Source organism: Staurois parvus, unplaced genomic scaffold (assembly GCF_062004578.1).
Source record: "Staurois parvus isolate SC_StPar_1 unplaced genomic scaffold, SC_StPar_1.0 ptg000090l, whole genome shotgun sequence".
Taxonomy (NCBI): domain Eukaryota; kingdom Metazoa; phylum Chordata; class Amphibia; order Anura; family Ranidae; genus Staurois; species Staurois parvus.
In genome coordinates this window covers 14,210,945-14,229,128 of record NW_028317886.1, presented here as the reverse complement: position 1 = coordinate 14,229,128, position 18,184 = coordinate 14,210,945, and the positions used below count along the sequence as shown (strand labels likewise).

General features: G+C 40.2%; 1 protein-coding gene across 1 annotated transcript in view; it reads right to left on the bottom strand.

The window, feature by feature from the left end:
• Positions 1 to 1,109: 1,109 nt before the first annotated feature.
• Positions 1,110 to 18,184, bottom strand: part of PLRG1 (pleiotropic regulator 1) — a 77,367-nt gene continuing 60,292 nt past the window's right edge. The window contains exons 10-15 of the mRNA XM_089670432.1: positions 14,611 to 14,712; positions 14,393 to 14,495; positions 10,129 to 10,237; positions 7,093 to 7,232; positions 6,789 to 6,982; positions 1,110 to 1,706 (exon numbers count right to left, since the gene is read on the bottom strand). Coding sequence (XP_089526558.1) covers positions 1,647 to 1,706; positions 6,789 to 6,982; positions 7,093 to 7,232; positions 10,129 to 10,237; positions 14,393 to 14,495; positions 14,611 to 14,712 — 708 coding nt within the window. The 3' untranslated portion in view covers positions 1,110 to 1,646. The remainder of the gene's footprint in view (positions 1,707 to 6,788; positions 6,983 to 7,092; positions 7,233 to 10,128; positions 10,238 to 14,392; positions 14,496 to 14,610; positions 14,713 to 18,184) is intronic.

The following is an 18,184-nucleotide window of genomic DNA, read 5'->3' as shown; positions in this document are numbered from 1 at the left end:
CTCTGTGTCCTGTATTATACAAGAATGAAAAGAGCAGCCATCATCTTCTTCAAAGCAGCATACCACAATTCACATTGTTACAATGCATTGCATGCACATGCATTTGAAGTAAGATAAGGTAATAGGTTAGGGCACTATTGACAATGAATGGCACTGCAACATGCTAATGCATGTAATATGCATGATCCAGCAACGCACTGTAAAGGGCTAAATGGGCTCTAATATTTACTATACCTACAATTGCTGTTAATTTTACTGAATAACTCACTAGTGAAGTAAGATCTAACATACGAGATTAGCTTTCAGATACTCCAAGCTCTTAGAAATTCTCTAAGAAATGATGCAGGAGCAGACAATTTATTCCAGGATAACAGTAATGAAGACCACGTGCCAGCTTTGCAGTCTTGATTGTGCGGCTTTCACTGGCATCCGCTGCCACACATTCTTCCACTTGGCTGATGGGAGCATAATTGGACTTGTGATATTCCCATTGATGTGCATGCTTCACAGACCTCAGTCTTAATCTATCCAAGTGCCTAAGCCGTAAATATCCTTTCTGGACTACTGAACAGAATTAACATTAAAAAAAAACAACTGTTTTGTTTAACGTTTTAAAGTCTAACCGCCTTTAGTGTTACATCATTTTCCATTTTTTAACATTGAGGTTTTGGCCAGGAGAACAGGAATCATTGATTGTTTCCTGTTCTATGACTTGAAGATATAATCTCACAAAGAATCCTGGCACTCTTCTACCAGCTACTGTCTCTTGTATTCAAATGCCTAAATATCTTAAAGGGGACCTTTAGTTTTTCATGAACACTGTAAAAGAATCTGAACCACATACTTAGCTAAAATAGAAGGAGACTCAAGCTAATACCCAGATTACAAGCATCAGCTGAACCTTCAACCTACTTTCACATGCGCTCTGCATACAAAATTCTCTGTCTTATATAATACACTCACAAACATTCATTATAATCAGACTGTAGGAGCTACAATATTATACAAAACATCCACTTAAGAATCAAAAAACTGTATTTGCAACTCACCTTAATACCTACAAATTCAAATACTCAACAGTGTATTAACATGTCAGCACCAAACTAGAGTTGTGTTCATATCTCTATTTTATTGGGATAGAGAGGGAAATATAAAACATTTACTGAGAAAACACCTGGGTGGCTGCAACCAAACACTGGCCTTCATCTTTTAAAATGGAAAAAGTAATCTCTTCACCTGCTGAAGCACAGTAATTCTGTACAATGGAGCAATATTTAAATATGCTGAAAACAAAGCATTGTATTAGAAGGATGGTTTACTTTGTATGCTTGTAAGCTTGCTTTGTTAATACGTTCTCTTTAATGAGCTCAGATCTTCAAAATCAAGAAAGGAAGAAGGACACAAGTTTTTCTTCGTAGATTGGGAGATTTTTGACTTTTATAAGGTTTCTTCATGGAAAAAAATTGTGACGGCTTCCAGGGATCACAGAACAAATAGCCATAACAGGATGTATTTTAATATAATGATGAAAGACAAAATCCGCAGCCAAAATTATGCTGAATGTTTGAAACAGAATCCATGCTTGTCAAACTGCGATAAACAAAAAAGTAAAATGTAAAAAAAAAAAAAAAAACAGATGCAGTTTATTAAAATCTTTTCCTTTTGATAATTTCAGGTTTCCAGCTCACTGGATGAGTTTCTTCAGTCTGAAAGAGAGAGAAACACAAGTTTTCAAGTTTTAACAAGAGCTTTAACAATGTTTAATTTACAAAGACTTTTTAATATTGTTAAAGGAAAAACATTGTGGGTGTCCCCTAGGCAAATGTTTCAAGCGTTTAAGCTCCTTAAGTGGACCTATCCATAAAATCAACACTTTGCATGAACAAACAGAATACTTTTCAGCATTAACAAAATCATATTATTTTAGGTATATGCATCTCTTATTTGCTATGAATAAGAAAACAATGGTCCTGCGCAACCTAAAGTCTAAGTAAAACAGATTGTATGCGCTCTTGATACCAGAAAAATTAAGAGTGCTTCACACCCTTAAGCCAGCCATAGATGGAGCGATTTTCTTTCTTGTGACCACGGGTTAATGTTGATGGGGAAATCACTCCCCCTTGTGTTCTCCCAGGAGGGGGAGAGCACAGTGATTACTGCTACACACACACCAATATCTCCAATCCAGAAGACTGTCATAACCGCAGAGAGTGGGGGAAATTCAATATTAATATCATGATGGTGGAATGCAACGTCAAACAGGCTCATCAAGCACACAGTTCCTTACCATTTTTTTTTTTTTTTTTTAGGATTTGTATAAGCTCATATAGTTGCGATGGTCATGTAGCCACAAACTTTTAGCCATATAGTAGAATTACAAACTACATACAGAAAACATTTTGGTAAATAAACAAATATTTTCATATCAGGCTTTTTCACATTAATAAAAAAAAAAGTCTACAGTATTCAAAGAAATTTAACACATCTGAAAACCATTTTATCATGATTTTCATTTTTATAAATGCTTACAGTTATATATTTATATTTAGGGTTTAGCCACTGGAAGGCATAGCTTTTTGTACATATGTTGAAGAAAGGAGTAATAGTAGGAATCAAGAATATACTATTCCACAAACCCTGGAGAAACTCTTGTAAGGTAGCAGCAGTCATTTTTAGGCCCACTGACTACCAGGTTCGTGGTAATTGTCCAGGTCTGGATTAAAAGGCTGATTATTTTGGGGAAGCCACCTCACTGAATTTCTACATTACATTATGGATCACAAACTACAGGAGGAGGTAGAGGTTTAGTGCTGATTATAGCATGCTAGGATTTTGTGCTCACATCATGCAACAGGCTGCGCATGAAATAATGCTTTGTAAGATCTTACGTATAAAAAGTGGCTAAAATGATTGCTTTCTGACATTTAAGGTTTCTAAGTATGAATTACAAATGTTCACGGAAATCATTTAGTCAGCTGGTTATAAAGCTGTTTCAATAATTTATCTGACTACTCGAATGAAAAACGTCCTCATTGTGATCTTTCTATCGGATGACAGCAGTGCTCCATAAATCTAATTAAAAAGAAAGACTGCTGAGCAGAGTCTCATTAGAGACCTGCAGATACACTAAGGACAAAAGTATGAGAGGTAATGAAGACATCCAGGTTAGAACAAAAAATTATTTTAAAAAGTTCAATACATGCCCTGATAAACAAAGATGTGCAGATCTCTCCCCACAGTAAATGCCTCAAATACTTATGCACTCCAGCGCAGGTCAAGTACAGGTAGATGCTTGTTTTTGTCTGGGGTACCAGTAAAATGGACTTTTAGTTACTTAAAGCAAAGCTTCACCCAAAAGGGGAAGTTCCGCTTTAAGGCCTCCTCTCCCACTCCTGCTAAAGAAATTGCACCTGGGGGGAGCAGGTACCTGATTTTGACAGGTACCCACTCCCACTTCGATCCACTGAAAGTGGAAATCCCACCCCTCCAGTCTTCTGGGACACATGACAGGTCCCAGAAGATTATGGGACTATACAGAAGGCACAGCGTGGTTCGCGCATGCGCAGTGGGTACCGCACGCTGTCACAGCCAGGTACCCACATTTAACATGCTGGGACAGAAGAACGGAGATAAAAACGGCTGGTGTGAACACCGCTGGATCATGGGACAGGTGAGGGACTGTTTATTAAAAGTCAGAAACTACAGTTTTTGTAGCAGTTGACTATTCATTTTTACACATGAGACTGGAGCTCCTCTTTAAATCCTTACTCCGTTCATGCTATAAGACTGATCCCTGTAGCCTCTTCTCTAAAGTGCTCCAGCAGTCACAGGTACTTTGACCAATAGCCCTGCATTGTAGGTAAGGATGCAGAGGGGCTGTTCATGACCCGGAGATTAGGGAGAAGAGGACAGTGCCAACTGCTGGGAGTGTGAAGGATTTGAAAAGTCCTTTTTTTACTGGTACCCTAAGCATAAATTAGCATCTAATCCATGCAGAGGAAAGGTGGGGCTGCAAGGGTGGCTTTAATACAGCCTGATGCAGACACGCTATCCCAATGCAAAACTGACACTTAAAGCGGAGTTCCACTCACACTGTCAAAAAATAAAAGTCAGCAGCTACAAAAACTGTAGCAGCTTACTTTTAAAAAAAAACAGCCACTTACCTGTCCCTTGGTCCTGCATTGTGTCCCTTGCAGCCCGTTTCACCGGCCGCCCTGTCAAATTTGGGTACCTGCTCCCCCCGCCCTCCAAAGATGCCAATGCTTAATCGGGAGCTGGGGAGCAGTCCTTAAAGCGGAAGTTCCCCTTTTGGGTGGAGCTCCGCTTTAAGTTTAGGCACCAGGACTGAAACATCATTCCTCGATATAAATGCTGAATACTGCTTTAAAGATTTTGCTCTTAATAGTTGGGTAGGTGGAACTAAAGATTAAGTAGCAGAAATTTTGGTGCCAAACACTTTAAAAGAAAAAAGCAGTGGTTAGCTTAACTTTACAGCATCCATCCAAACCTGAAATGCCAGAATTTACACTGATACTTTCATTAAAGCTGAATCCTGGAAAAGTACCTTCCTTGCAGTGGGGTGTGCCCACACTGCAAGGGTTAACTGCTTATTTATTTCGAGTGGGACCAAGTAACCAGTTTTGCTTACCTGATCCTCCATGCTGCTAGACTGGTCCCTTTCTTCTCCCCTGCACTCCAGCAGCTGGAGGTCTCCGAAGTCCTCAAGACCAATGCAGGGACCACAGCCCTGCATTGGACACAAGAACCCAGAGGAACAGTTCACTGCCAAAGCACAGGGAAACTCCACCAGCTGGTAAGCAGAGGTTCAGGTAGGTAAAAATGCTTTTTTTTGCCCCCCAGACTATGGTGATGCAAAGGGCTGTAAAGGGCACTGCTATGGGGGGGGGGGGGGGGGGGGGAGAGAGAAGAGGGCCACCTCCACCCCCATAGCAGTGTCCTCTACTGCTCTTTGCATCACAGAAAGAAAGAACAGGCAGGTTCATACCAAACCACTGCACTACAGACCACATCCACACCCTGCACAGTCTCATCAAGAACAATGTCCACAATACAAAATATAGAAAGATATTTGCCTGTTTTTTGGACTTTAAGAAGGCCTTTGACTATGTTTGGCACCCAGGCCTGTTCCTGAAACTATTAGAGTGGAATAGGAGGGAAAACATATGACGTCATCAAGAGTTCATATACCGAGAACAGCTGCAGTGCAAAAGGTGAACAGGAAAAGAACAGAGCACTTCTGCCAGGCCCGTGGAGTCAGACAGGGCTGCAGCCTAAGTCCAACCCTCTTCAACATCTACATCAATGAACTGGTTGCAGCTCTAGAATCCTCCCCAGCACCTGGACTTACTCTACGTGACACCGAGTTGAAGTTCCTGCTGTATGCGGATGATCTCTTACTACTGTCACCAACAAGGAAAGGCCTACAAGACCGCCTGGAAGTGCTGGAGAAATACAGTGCCATATGGGCACCACCTATCAATTCAAAGAAAACAAAAATCATGGTGTTCCAAAGGAAGAACACAAAACAAACTAGGAGCCCTTCCTTTACATTAAACAATGCACTCTTGATGAATCCCACAGCTACACATAACTTGGCCTAGATATTAGCTAATCGGGATGTTCCAAGCCAGCCATAGAGGCCCAAAGACAAGGCATGCAGAGCCTTCTACGCCATCAGGAGACAGCTGTACCACCTAAAACCACCAGTAAAAAAATGGCTTAAAATCTTTGATAGCATTAGCACCCCAATCCGTCTTTATGGCAGTGAAGTTTGGGGTTCTGTCACCTACCCAGACCAATCCAAATGGGACTCCATCCCGCCAGAAATATTTCACATGGAGATCTGCAAGCACCTCCTCCAAGTCCATCGGAGCACCTCCAACAGTGCTTGCCGGTCTGAGCTGGCAGATTTCCTTTGCTTCTCACAGTACAGAAGAGGGCGCTATCATACTGGGGCCATCTACAAAACAGCAGACCTAACTCATACCACCATAAGGCCCTACTGATCAATAAGGACCAGTCAAAGCTATGTGGCCTGCAACAACTCATCAGCATCTTGGGTATCCCAAATGCCCAACTATTTGGCCTGACAAAATCTCAAATAAAAAACATAATGAATGATTCCCAAGAAAAATAGGCTGCGAAATGGAGAAATGATATAGCAAACTCAAATAAACTGTTTACCAATCACTGCAGAGAGACTACAAACTGGCCCCATACCTGGAGGTGCCATAAGACCCCAAAGACAGACAGACCCTGAGCCGGTACAAACTGAGTGCCCATGACCTTGACATCGAATCCGGATGGCACAGACAGACCTATAAGCCCAGGGAGAGTAGACTGTGCCATCAATGTGACCAGGGAGTCCTGGAGGACGAGGACCATTTCCTACTACAGTGCTCCAAGTACTCATCAGTGAGGGACACTCACTTCCAGAGACTCTCCACTCTCATCATGGACTTCACTTCTATAGAAGAGAGGAGGAAACTCCAAGTTCTACTGGGAGAAGAGGAGCAAATGACGAAAATAGCTGCACAATATATGTGACAGCATGCCACAGACAGAGGGACATGAAAAACTGAGGACTTAAAAAAAAAAACTTTACATGGACCCTTCCCCCATCCCCCTTTATATTACCCCCCCCCCACCTTTTCCCATACAAACTGCTTTGAGAGAGAGAGAGAGAGAGAGAGAGAGAGACAGACAGACAGACAGAAAAGCAGCAAAATACGCTCAGCCAATTATTTTAAAAAAAGATTAACACATACCGCAGTGTCATCCTCTCTGTAGACTTTAATAGTTTTGTCTGCTTCGGCAGTGATCAATCTGCTCTCTGACTGGTCAAACGTGCATGCAAATATACCAGATTCACTGTCTAGAGAGCCTGGTTGGACAGCAGCGTGAATTCTCTGGAAATTGTAACCTGTCCTCCAGTCCCACAAATGCATTGTTCCATTATCAGCTGCAGAGCAAAAATGAAAGGTGTCAGACAGAAACCACACCTCGCACAGTCATTGACCACTAAAGTGTTTCTTATCTCTAAAGGAAAATCAGCAGAAACAAGTTTCTTACCTCCTGACACCAGTACACCATCAGAGTTCACTGCCAAAGTGTTGATTATAGCATTGTGGCCAGAAAGGTTTTGGATAAAATTTCCATCAGGGAATTTCCACTGCTTAATATTGTCCGGTGACCCAGATGCAAATGTGTACCTAGAATAAAAGCCAAGATGGTGAAGCGTGCAAACGTAACAGATAATTTTGGAATTGACTGTGCGGCACAAAACACAGTTGTGCTGACTTTAGCGACAAGATGAGAACTGCAGCAGTGGCACTTATTGTATCACGTAACTAGATTCTGTGAACGTAAATCTATTTTGGGCTCCTCTGAAGGCCAGTTGTCAGGATACTGCAGGAAAAAAAAATGTTTCAGTAAAGAAACCTATTACTGGTCTTTCAGCTATATTTCTTCTGCTTTTTTGCCTTTTAGTCACACTTCATTACAGCCCAGGCAAACAAAATATTCATTATGGACTACGAAGTACTCGATTCTCTGAAGCTCTATGATAATACTGGCCACAAAATTTTATTCCTTGGAAAAAAAGAAACCAACGCCATAATGTTTCACTAAACTTTCAGAGGGTCACTGAATACAAACTGGTGTAACAGAGTAATACATCCTGAACATTCCGAAGAATATCTATATAATAGGATATAAAGCGCTTGCCTTCTGATCTGTGCCGAAAGGTGGATGATGCATTGTTAAGGCTCCATGCACACTGGGTGTTTTAATAATTCTGATAACGTAGCTGTGTAAAGTCACATTAAAAACGTGAGCTTTTCAGCATTTTTGTATTAGTGTTTAGCACTGTTCTTTTTTTATACAAAAACAATTTTTTTTTTTTATTCAAAAAAAGTCCAAAAATGCTGGTTTGCCAAGATTTACCACGTTTTTCAGTTAGAGCATTTTTCTAGCTAAAAAACTCCTTCAGAAGCCCATTAGTCCTGGGTTTTTTTTCCAGCCAAAAAACATTGATTACAGTCTATGTGTGCACGGACACATAGGATAACATGATGGGGAGTTTACTAGCTATAGAAAAACGTCAAAAGCCAAAAACAGCAGCTATAAAAAAAAAAAGTCCAGTGTGCATGAGGAATTGCAGTTCTTTATACCAGGCTTGTAATGATTAGCATGAAAAGATACATTATGATCAACAGCTAAAAACATTTGTTTGTGAGAGAATGCTTGAAATTAACAGGCGCATATGTATCTGCATTGCACAACAGAAAACAAAAAAGCAACTAACACAAAAACAATTTCAAAAGCCCTGAATTTTACACATCTTTTCTTTATACAAAGTCAAAATTTGTTAAGCACATACAGACCCCATGGCTGAACAGCTCTTGAAAGTCAGCAAGGCAAGGTATAGTGCACAAGGAAGTGGGGTTTTAGGGCCACACAGTTATATATACAGTATCACGGAAGTGAGTACACCCCTCACATTTTTGCGAATATTTTTTTCTATCTTACTGTGACAACACTGAAGAAATGACACTTTGCTACAATGTAAAGTAGTGAGTGTACAGCTTGTATAACAGTGTAAATTTGCTGTCCCCTCAAAATAACCCAACACACAGCCATTAATGTCTAAACCGCTGGCAACAAAAGTGAGTACACCCCTAAGTGAAAATGTCCAAATTGGGCCCAAAGTGTCAATATTTTGTGTGGCCACCATTATTTTCCAGCCCTGCCTTAACCCTCTTGGGCATGCAGTTCACCAGAGCTTCACAGGTTACCACTGGAGTCCTCTTCCACTCCTCCATGACAACATCATGGAGCTGGTGGATGTTAGAGACCCAGTCTTCAAAGGGAGGGGATCATGCTCTGCTTCAGTATGTCACAGTACATGTTGGCATTCATGGTTCCCTCAACGAACTGTAGCTCTCCAGTGCCGGCAGCACTCATGCAGCCCCAGACCATGACACTCACACCACCATTCTTAACTGTAGGCAAGACACACTTGTCTTTGTACTCCTCACCTGTTGCTGCTACACACGCTTGACACCATCTGAACAAAATAAGTTTATCTTGGTCTCATCAGACCACAGGACATGGTTCCAGTAATCCATGTCCTTAGTCTGCTTGTCTTCAGCAAACTGTTTGCAGGCTTTCTTGTGCATCATCATTAGAAGAGGCTTCCTTCTGGGATGACAGCCATGCAGACCAATTTGATGCAGTGTATGGCGTATGGTCTGAGCACTGACAGGCTGACCCCTCCCCCCCCCCTTCAATCTCTGCAGCAATGCTGGCAGAACTCATACAGCTATTTCCCAAAGACAACCTCTGGATATGACACTGAGCATGTGCACTCAACTTCTTTGGTCAACCATGGCAAGACCTGTTCTGAGTGGAACCTGTCCTGTTAAACTGCTGTATGGTCTTGGCCACCATGCTGCAGCTCAGTTTCAGGGTCTTGGCAATCTTCTTACAGCCCAGGCCATCTTTGTTGAGCAACAATTCTTCTTTCAGATCCTCAGAATTCTTTGTCATGAGGTGCTGTTTTGAACTTCCAGTGACCAGTATGAAAGAATAAGAGCGTTAACACCAAATTTAACACACCTGCTCCCCATTCACACCTGAGACCTTGCAATACTAATGAGTCACATGACACCTGGAAGGGAAAATGGCTAATTGGACCCAATTTGGACATTTTCACTTAGGGGTGTACTCACTTTTGTTGCCAGCGGTTTAGACATTAATAGCTGTGTGTTGCGTTATTTTGAAGGGACAGCAAATTTACACTGTTATACGAGCTGTAAACTCACCACTTTACATAGTAGCAAAGTGTTATTTCTTCAGTGTTGTCACATGAAAAGATATAATAAAATATTTACAAAAATGTGAGGGATGTACTCACTTCTGTGTGATACTATATATAGGGGCCAAAAACCTGATGGTGAGAAAATTTTCATCCAAAGTGAAGAGCACTGTAAGTTGATAACAAAGGTGTTTTACTTAGAGGCTAGCAATAGGTAAAGTGAATTTCCACTATGACATTGTGAAGTAGGATATGTTGTACAAGATCGGATACTGAAGAATTACACTTACTGTCGTGGATGTAATACAACAGCTCTGACAGATTTTTTGTGGTTTGTCAAAGTGACACGAGTCTTTCCACCAACCATATCCCAAAGCCGAATGGTGGTATCGTGGCTTCCTGGAAAAAAAATGAAATAGAAGTGCAATAAGAAATCAAAGAAAAAGAAAAGGCCGAATACAAATTTCGCTTCTTTAAAAAAAAGAGGAAAACGGTAAAATCACAAGATTAAGTAAAAAAAACTTGTGACAAAATATTCAGTAGTAGAGATACACAATACATAAATAATTTAAAAGGTAGAGACACATTTACGCATATTTCCATTACCAGTCAAAATTGCCCCTTCCCCACACCCCAGCAATATCTTGTACATAAAAAAAATCAGAGATTTAGGAAAATGATGAGGCAACTCCTTAGAACTGCCCTGTATTGAAAGCTCTAAAACAGCCTGTGTTGGCCGTAGAGGTGCTCAGCCATAAATGAACTGCCATACAGCATTTAATTCATGTCAGATTGTCAGAACTGCCCTAGGCAACAAACATCCACCTTAAAAGATCCAGCACCTTTACTCATAAAGGAATACGTTTGCGTGTAAACTGTGATTAAATCCAGATAAAACTAGCAGACTCATTGAAGACGGCAGTGGAAAAAAGAAATAATGATGTGGAAAGTTCAATGCCCTATAGAAGCCAAAATTTCAGTTTACCATAGCTTGGTCAGTAAAAAGTAAAATCTGGTTGCTATGGGTTGCTGAACTTCATTATATATATATATATATATATATATATATATATATATATATATATATATATATCACCATTACTGCTCCTCACTATTTGTTACTAAAGTCCACATGTCTAAAAGAAGCTGGATTGCTTGCACGATAGACATGGGCATGTGATGGCTGGCCATTGAAATGCTGCAGAAACAGTAAAAAAAAAAAAACCTAACTACTTCACTACTGCCTTACATGTAGGGACAGTGGAGTGGTAAACATGTACTTCTGGAGTGCCGCTTATAGGGCTATTTTATAAACTTGCCTCCTGTCTTGTACATCTCATCTACATACTTTATCGGTGATCTGTAATTAACTCCTTCATCTTCCTTGTACTGCACCTCAACCCCCTCAATTCCATTCTCCCCCTGTACATTAACCCCTTCACTGACCCCATGTGTATGTCCTATACACTTCAATACCAGCATGTTTTTTCACTTACAAAACATTTCTGGCTAAAAAGAACACCTTTGTGTGTACTTTCCAAAAAAGGATCATTTGGGGTTTTTTTGGGCCTTAGATTTTTATTTGAAACATTTATAAGAGAAATTATGGAAAACCATTTTTTGATAAAAAAAAAAAAATCTAGTGGTTAATAAATACCACCAAATTACCTTCAAAAGAAAGCTATCTGTACCTAAATAGATTTTATGTCATTTTGCTAAGACAAAGTTGCATGGCGGAGTAATTTTTCAACTATTGCAGCATTGAAAATGAATAATGAAACAGGTGGAAAATGCTAGTACTCGTATGGTTAAATAAAGGCATTGTCTAATGAGAAGATTGAGAACTCCAAAAAACCTGTTCTGTTATCAGAAGCTACAAATATGTACAGCAGATGTAGAGCAGCTGAAATTAACAAAGACCAAACATGATGTGCCGGCAAACAGTGTCTACTGTTACAAAGCAGCAAGCTTTACAGTCAGCAGACTTCACACAGTAACACCTTCACAGGCGCACTGCATCAAAAGCTAAAGAAAGACTTGCACACAAATAAGCCTGGGTTAGCATTCCCTTTTACAAGAGTATTTATTGTACAATGTTTCTATTTCTTCGAGGTCAGCTTGCTTCCTTTTTTATCATTTGATTTGTTTTTTTGCTTTTTCAGTACAGGTATTAGCTGGACAGCAGCTAAATTTTGCCATAACCAATGACAATATTATGTGACTGTAATTTAGAAAGGCCATACATAGCTTCAGTCCTCAATTCCTTTAGTAGGAAAACTCCACTTTCCTTAACAAGCCTACAGGGCACTTATACCCCCTTCCTGCCCAGGCCAATTTCCAGCTTTTAGCGCTGTTGTACTTTGAATGACAATTGCGCGGTCATACAACACTGTACCCATATGAAATTTTTATCTTTTTTTTGTGACAGATAGAGCTTTATTTTGGTGGTATTTAATCAACTCTGGGTTTTTTATTTTTTTCTTAAACCAAAAACCACTGAAAATTTTGAAAAAAAAACCAAAACGTTTTTTCTTAGTTTTTGTTATAAAATTTTGTAAATAAGTGATTTTTCTCCTTCACTGATGTGCGCTAATGAGGCTGCAGAGATGGGCACTGATGGACACTGATAGGTGGCACTGACGAAGAGGCACTGATGGACATTGACAGGCATCACTGATGGGCACTGAAAGGCAGCACTGATATATGGCACTGATAGGCGGCACTGACTGGCACTGATGGGTGACACTGAAAGGCAGCTCAAATGGGCACTGATATGTGGCATTGATGTGCACTGGCAGGCACTGATATGTGGCACTGATGGGCACTGGCACGTGGCACTGATATGTGGCACTGGCACGTGGCACTGATGAGCACTGATGGACACTGACAGGTGGCACTGCTGGGGCTACACTGATCATCAGTGCTCTGATGATCAGTGTACATGTCCCCTCCGCGGAATGCCGATTACTAGCTCTCCTCTCCTCTCAAGCTGTCAGGGGACGAGGGCGCATTCTTTGAGGACGTCATATGACGCCCTCCCAGGACTGGAGAACTGCACTGTAGCCGTCATTCGGCTACAGTGCAGTTGGCAAGTGGATAAAGAATATGTAAACCCAACAGTTATTATTCCCGATATGTGCCTGCTGTTCCATATACTTGTATGAAAAAAGTATCCTGATCTCTTTGTATAGCTTTCTTTGTAGGAAATACCTGGCATTCCTGCCAATCTCCTCATGCTTTCCTATTAGAAACTGACCACATTCGGTAGCGTGATCAGTTTTCTGGCTGTGCTGGGAGCAAAACCAATGATCAGACATGTCCCCTGGAATGTTGTGGGGATGCTTTTCTTTAGCAGGGACAGGTAAGCTGGTCAGATTTAATGGGAAGATGGATGGAATCAAATACAGGACAATCTTAGAAAAAAAACTTTAAGAGTCTGCAAAAGACTCGAGACTGGGGCAGAGGTTCACCTTCCAGCAGAACAACGACCCTAAGCATAAAGCCAGTGCTACAATGGAATGGTTTAGATCAAATCATATTCATGCGTCGGAATACCCAGTCAAAGTCCAGACCTAAATCCAATTGAGAATCTGTGGCAAGACTTGAAAATTGCTGTTCACAGACGCTCTCCATCCAATCTGACAGAGCTTTAACTATTTTGCAAAGAAGAATGGGCAAAAATTTCACTCTCTAGATGTGCAAAGCTGGTAGACATACCCAAAAAGACTTGCATCTGTAATTGCAGCGAAAGGTGGTTCTACAAACTATTGACTCAGGGGGGCTGATTACAAATGCACGCCACACTTTTCAGATATTTGTAAAAAATCAGTACTGCTTTATTTGACAAAATGTCACATATAGACCATAATATTAAAAACCTATTTGGTATTTCATAGTCTATATGTGACATATGGTCAAATAAAGCAATATTGATTTTATTTATACTTGTACCTGGTCTTTGTGCCTATAAAGTCCATTTGTAGTATTTCTGCTTCTTCAGGCTAGTCAAAATTAGAATGTGGTACTGGTGTATATATTAGGAGTGACCCTTCACCCGAGGGCACCCCAACCCCCTTTTTATTCAACTATTTGCAAAAAATGTTGAAAACCATTTATCATTTTCCTTCCACTTCACAATTATGTACCACTTTGTGTTGGTCTTTCACATAAAATCCCAATAAAATACATTTACACTTTTGGTTGTAACATGACAAAATGTGGAAAATTTCAAGGGGTATGAATACTTTTTCAAGGCACTGTATGTGCCTCCCGGGCACCCAAAAAACACCTATTTGATGTTGTACTGGCCAAACTGCCCATATGCATAAGACCTTAAAGTTACTGCTGCACTGAAAATTCTGATTTTAAAGGATTATGGATTACATTTGTGATGCTACATTGTTAAAAATAGTTAAGCCTAAGCAAGTACCACAAAAAAAGCAAATATAATAAACTGAAGGTATGTAAATGAATGCTAAAATTTCAGAGTACCCATATAACTCCAATGAATAAGAACCTTCTCTTTACCAAATGAAGGTTTTTGCCATGACTTACCTGTAATGATCTGTGGTTCTGCAGCCTGGCACCTTACTGTTGCAACAGCATTTGTGTGTCCAACAAGAGTGTGAACCCCAGCTTTGGTTCTTATGTCCCAGATCTGTTCAGAATAGGAAAAATAGTAAGGTGATGATGTGCATTGCGACAATAAAAGGCATATCTGTGGTAACCACAATGTTGTCATTTAGTATAAAAGATAAGTATCCACTACTTACACGAGCAGTTGAGTCTCTGCTACAAGTCACAAGCACATCAATGGTGGGATGCAAATCCAAACCATACACTGCACTGAGGTGACCGTGGTAATGCCTTATGACCTAATATGAACAAAACAAAATACAGGATGATATTTGAAATCTGCTTGCGCTCCTATGTAAAAAACAATTAATACACGTGTGAAGCTGCTGACATCTGATCCAATACCCCAAGATCAAACGAAATGCAGAAGATAATATAGAATGATGTAGCGCTAAAACACACAATTATAGCATCAGTACCTTAGGACATATAGCATAATGATGGGATCCTGTATAAACGTGAAGAGGAAATACATATATGTGCGTGATGATACTAAACAAGATAAAGATGGAAAACAGATGTGCAACCCCTGCACATAGTGCACATATATAAATATAAAGTCCAGTGATCCTGTATCAATAATCTCCACTCAAACAGAGTCCATGGACTGTATGTGGGCCCACACACCACCACGTGCAATCCAAAACCAGCTGAAATGGCCTCTCACCTCCTCCCTGCGACCCTGCAGGGCCACAGAGCTTTAACAGATCCCCACTGAATCAAGGTATGCTTCCTCTTGAGTGGATGGCTTCTTTAGTGTATCCCCAGTATACAGCTTCCACCTCTCCTATAGTATCCTCCGAGGTAAGCTGAGCAGGATGGACCCCAGCTCAAGCCCCAATAGGATAAAGGAAGCAAAAGACATCCTCCTTAGTGTAAAACCGTTTTAATAAATGCCAGGAAATAAATGTATAGTACACTCACATTTGCCAGATGAAATGCAGGCTGTTTCCCATACCAGGACTGAGTCCTGATGAAGTCACGGGGTCACGTGACGCAACGCGTCGACGGCAATACGTGGTGACGCACTTCCGGCGCGGCGTGGCGCCATCTTGGTACACCTTTCAGCCACACGCTTACACCCATGGTATGGGAAACAGCCTGCATTTCATCTGGCAAATGTGAGTGTACTATACATTTATTTCCTGGCATTTATTAAAACGGTTTTACACTATGGAGGATGTCTTTTGCTTCCTTTATCCTATTGGGGCTTGAGCTGGGGTCCATCCTGCTCAGCTTACCTCGGAGGATACTACAGGAGAGGTGGAAGCTGTATACTGGGGATACACTAAAGAAGCCATCCACTCAAGAGGAAGCATACCTTGATTCAGTGGGGATCTGTTAAAGCTCTGTGGCCCTGCAGGGTCGCAGGGAGGAGGTGAGAGGCCATTTCAGCTGGTTTTGGATTGCACGTGGTGGTGTGTGGGCCCACATACAGTCCATGGACTCTGTTTGAGTGGAGATTATTGATACAGGATCACTGGACTTTATATTTATATATGTGCACTATGTGCAGGGGTTGCACATCTGTTTTCCATCTTTATCTTGTTTAGTATCATCACGCACATATATGTATTTCCTCTTCACGTTTATACAGGATCCCATCATTATGCTATATGTCCTAAGGTACTGATGCTATAAAACAAAATACAGGTTGATATATAAAATGCATGTAATTGTAAAGATCTGTTGGGTAAATTGGTTGCAATATTAAATGGAGGCATGTTTTCAAGTTACAAAATACAAAGGATACAGCTAACATGTCAAAGTGATCTATCATACATCACAAAGTGGTAGAGTCGTATCCCGGTTTTACAGTGAAATTGGCTTATTATTGTAAGCTACAGAGTTATTTTGGATAAAGCAGTGAATGTGACAAGTCCCCAATAAACATTTACTGCATGTGTATCTTCCCAGTGCATGTATTTTAAATCCGGTGGGGCTTTTGGATGTGACATCACAACGTTCAGCGAACTGTTGGCATCTGTGTTGTTTTTACTGTGAACGATGTTTATGCTGGTGTCGGCTCAGACACCATTTATTGTAAGTGCGATATGTTTTAAATAATTTCCTTTTTTTTACATTGCTACACTATTTTCTCCTCTCTTGCTTTCTGAGTCCATTCAGAGTTTGAGAAGATGTGTATGCCACTCTGAATTGTCCCATATATGCTGGTATTCATCTGCAGAGCATTGCTCCCAGAGTAGAAGCATTTGTGCTGGTTTAAAACCTGACCATCATGTTGCTCTGGTGAGTTTATTCAATTTATTTGGTGGTGGTGGATTTGAGCACGGTGTTTTGTGTTTTCACATGAAGATTAATTGAAGATTTTTAGCACATTTTTTTGGTGTTGGACATTTAACACTATATTTGATACAAAGGACTTTTTTGTGATTTAGATCAATTCAAAATAATAACATAATGTTTTGTTGTTGATGTTTAACTATCTTACTTGGTGATTAATAAGCGCAAACCTTTTTTTATTAATTTATATGCACACCTTGTGAGGGTTAGGTTATGCTGCTTTATATATTTTGATATACATATATCATTTATAATTTTTATTTAATTTTTCGAGTAGTTGAATATTTTTGGCGCTGTCCATATTCTGAATATTACATACAATATTTTAAATCCGTGACCGATTCACCTGCAGTAAATTTCTGATGAATCTCACGTTCACTGCTTTATAAAATATGCCATTGAAAGCTTGACATTTTTTACTCTTAAGAGATTAAAGCAGACCTTGCACCTGAAAAGTTCTGCTTTTTAAACATGGTCCCATTCCAACTTAGTACAAAACTCACTTAGAAGGCTATCCTGCACTGTTAAGATTTGGAGCACTCAGCATTCCCTGGGATCTCGATTGGGGAAAAACAGTGTCACCCCGTGCTACATGGAAACTGAGGAAATATATATTTTTGCTCCCTACAAGTGTTTTTTCTACATTTTATTTAGCATTTCAACAACAAGGAAATGCCTATTTAATGTATTTTTTAATATTCCTAATGTTTTAGCTATAGATTTATTCATGGTAGAAGTTGTGTCTTAAAAATTACAATATAGAGTATGTTTTTAAAACTGTGCAGTTTGAATATTACAAACATTTACTGCACGCGAATATTGGTGGACAATGTATTCTTTCAATCAATTTATTAGATAAGTTTGTTAAGTGCCACTTCACATATATGCAGATTTGAACCGCATCCGATCCGCATGACATGTGAAATAACGTTGCTTCCTATGGTGCCTGTTCACATATGTGCGGTGCACTGGCAGTGAGGATTCAGTGCGGATTAAAAAAGAGTTCCGTCTGATTTCTGAGCAGTGTGGTCCAGTTCATGAGCAGATTACAGGCTACTGATGTCTATGGGAACCGATTCTAAACCGCATGTCATCAGTTGTGAACAGGATTGCAGTTCAGGATCAGATTTCAGCACAGTTTGCTGAAATCCTGAGAGCCTGGTTACTATAAAGATGAGGAAAATAAGTTATTTCATACACAATCAAGTTTCAAAACCTCTCAAGTTTCAGGAGTTCCGAGTAGTTGTCATTCCTCAAAAGCATTGTAAATAATGTATAGCCTGCATATTGAAGATGGGCTTTGGTTTTTGTCCTTAAAGTATCTAGCATACATATTGTTGGCAATTTCACCTGAAAGGCTCCTGAAAGCTTCTGTTCCCAAATTGTCTATCAAACTGCTTTTCGAGA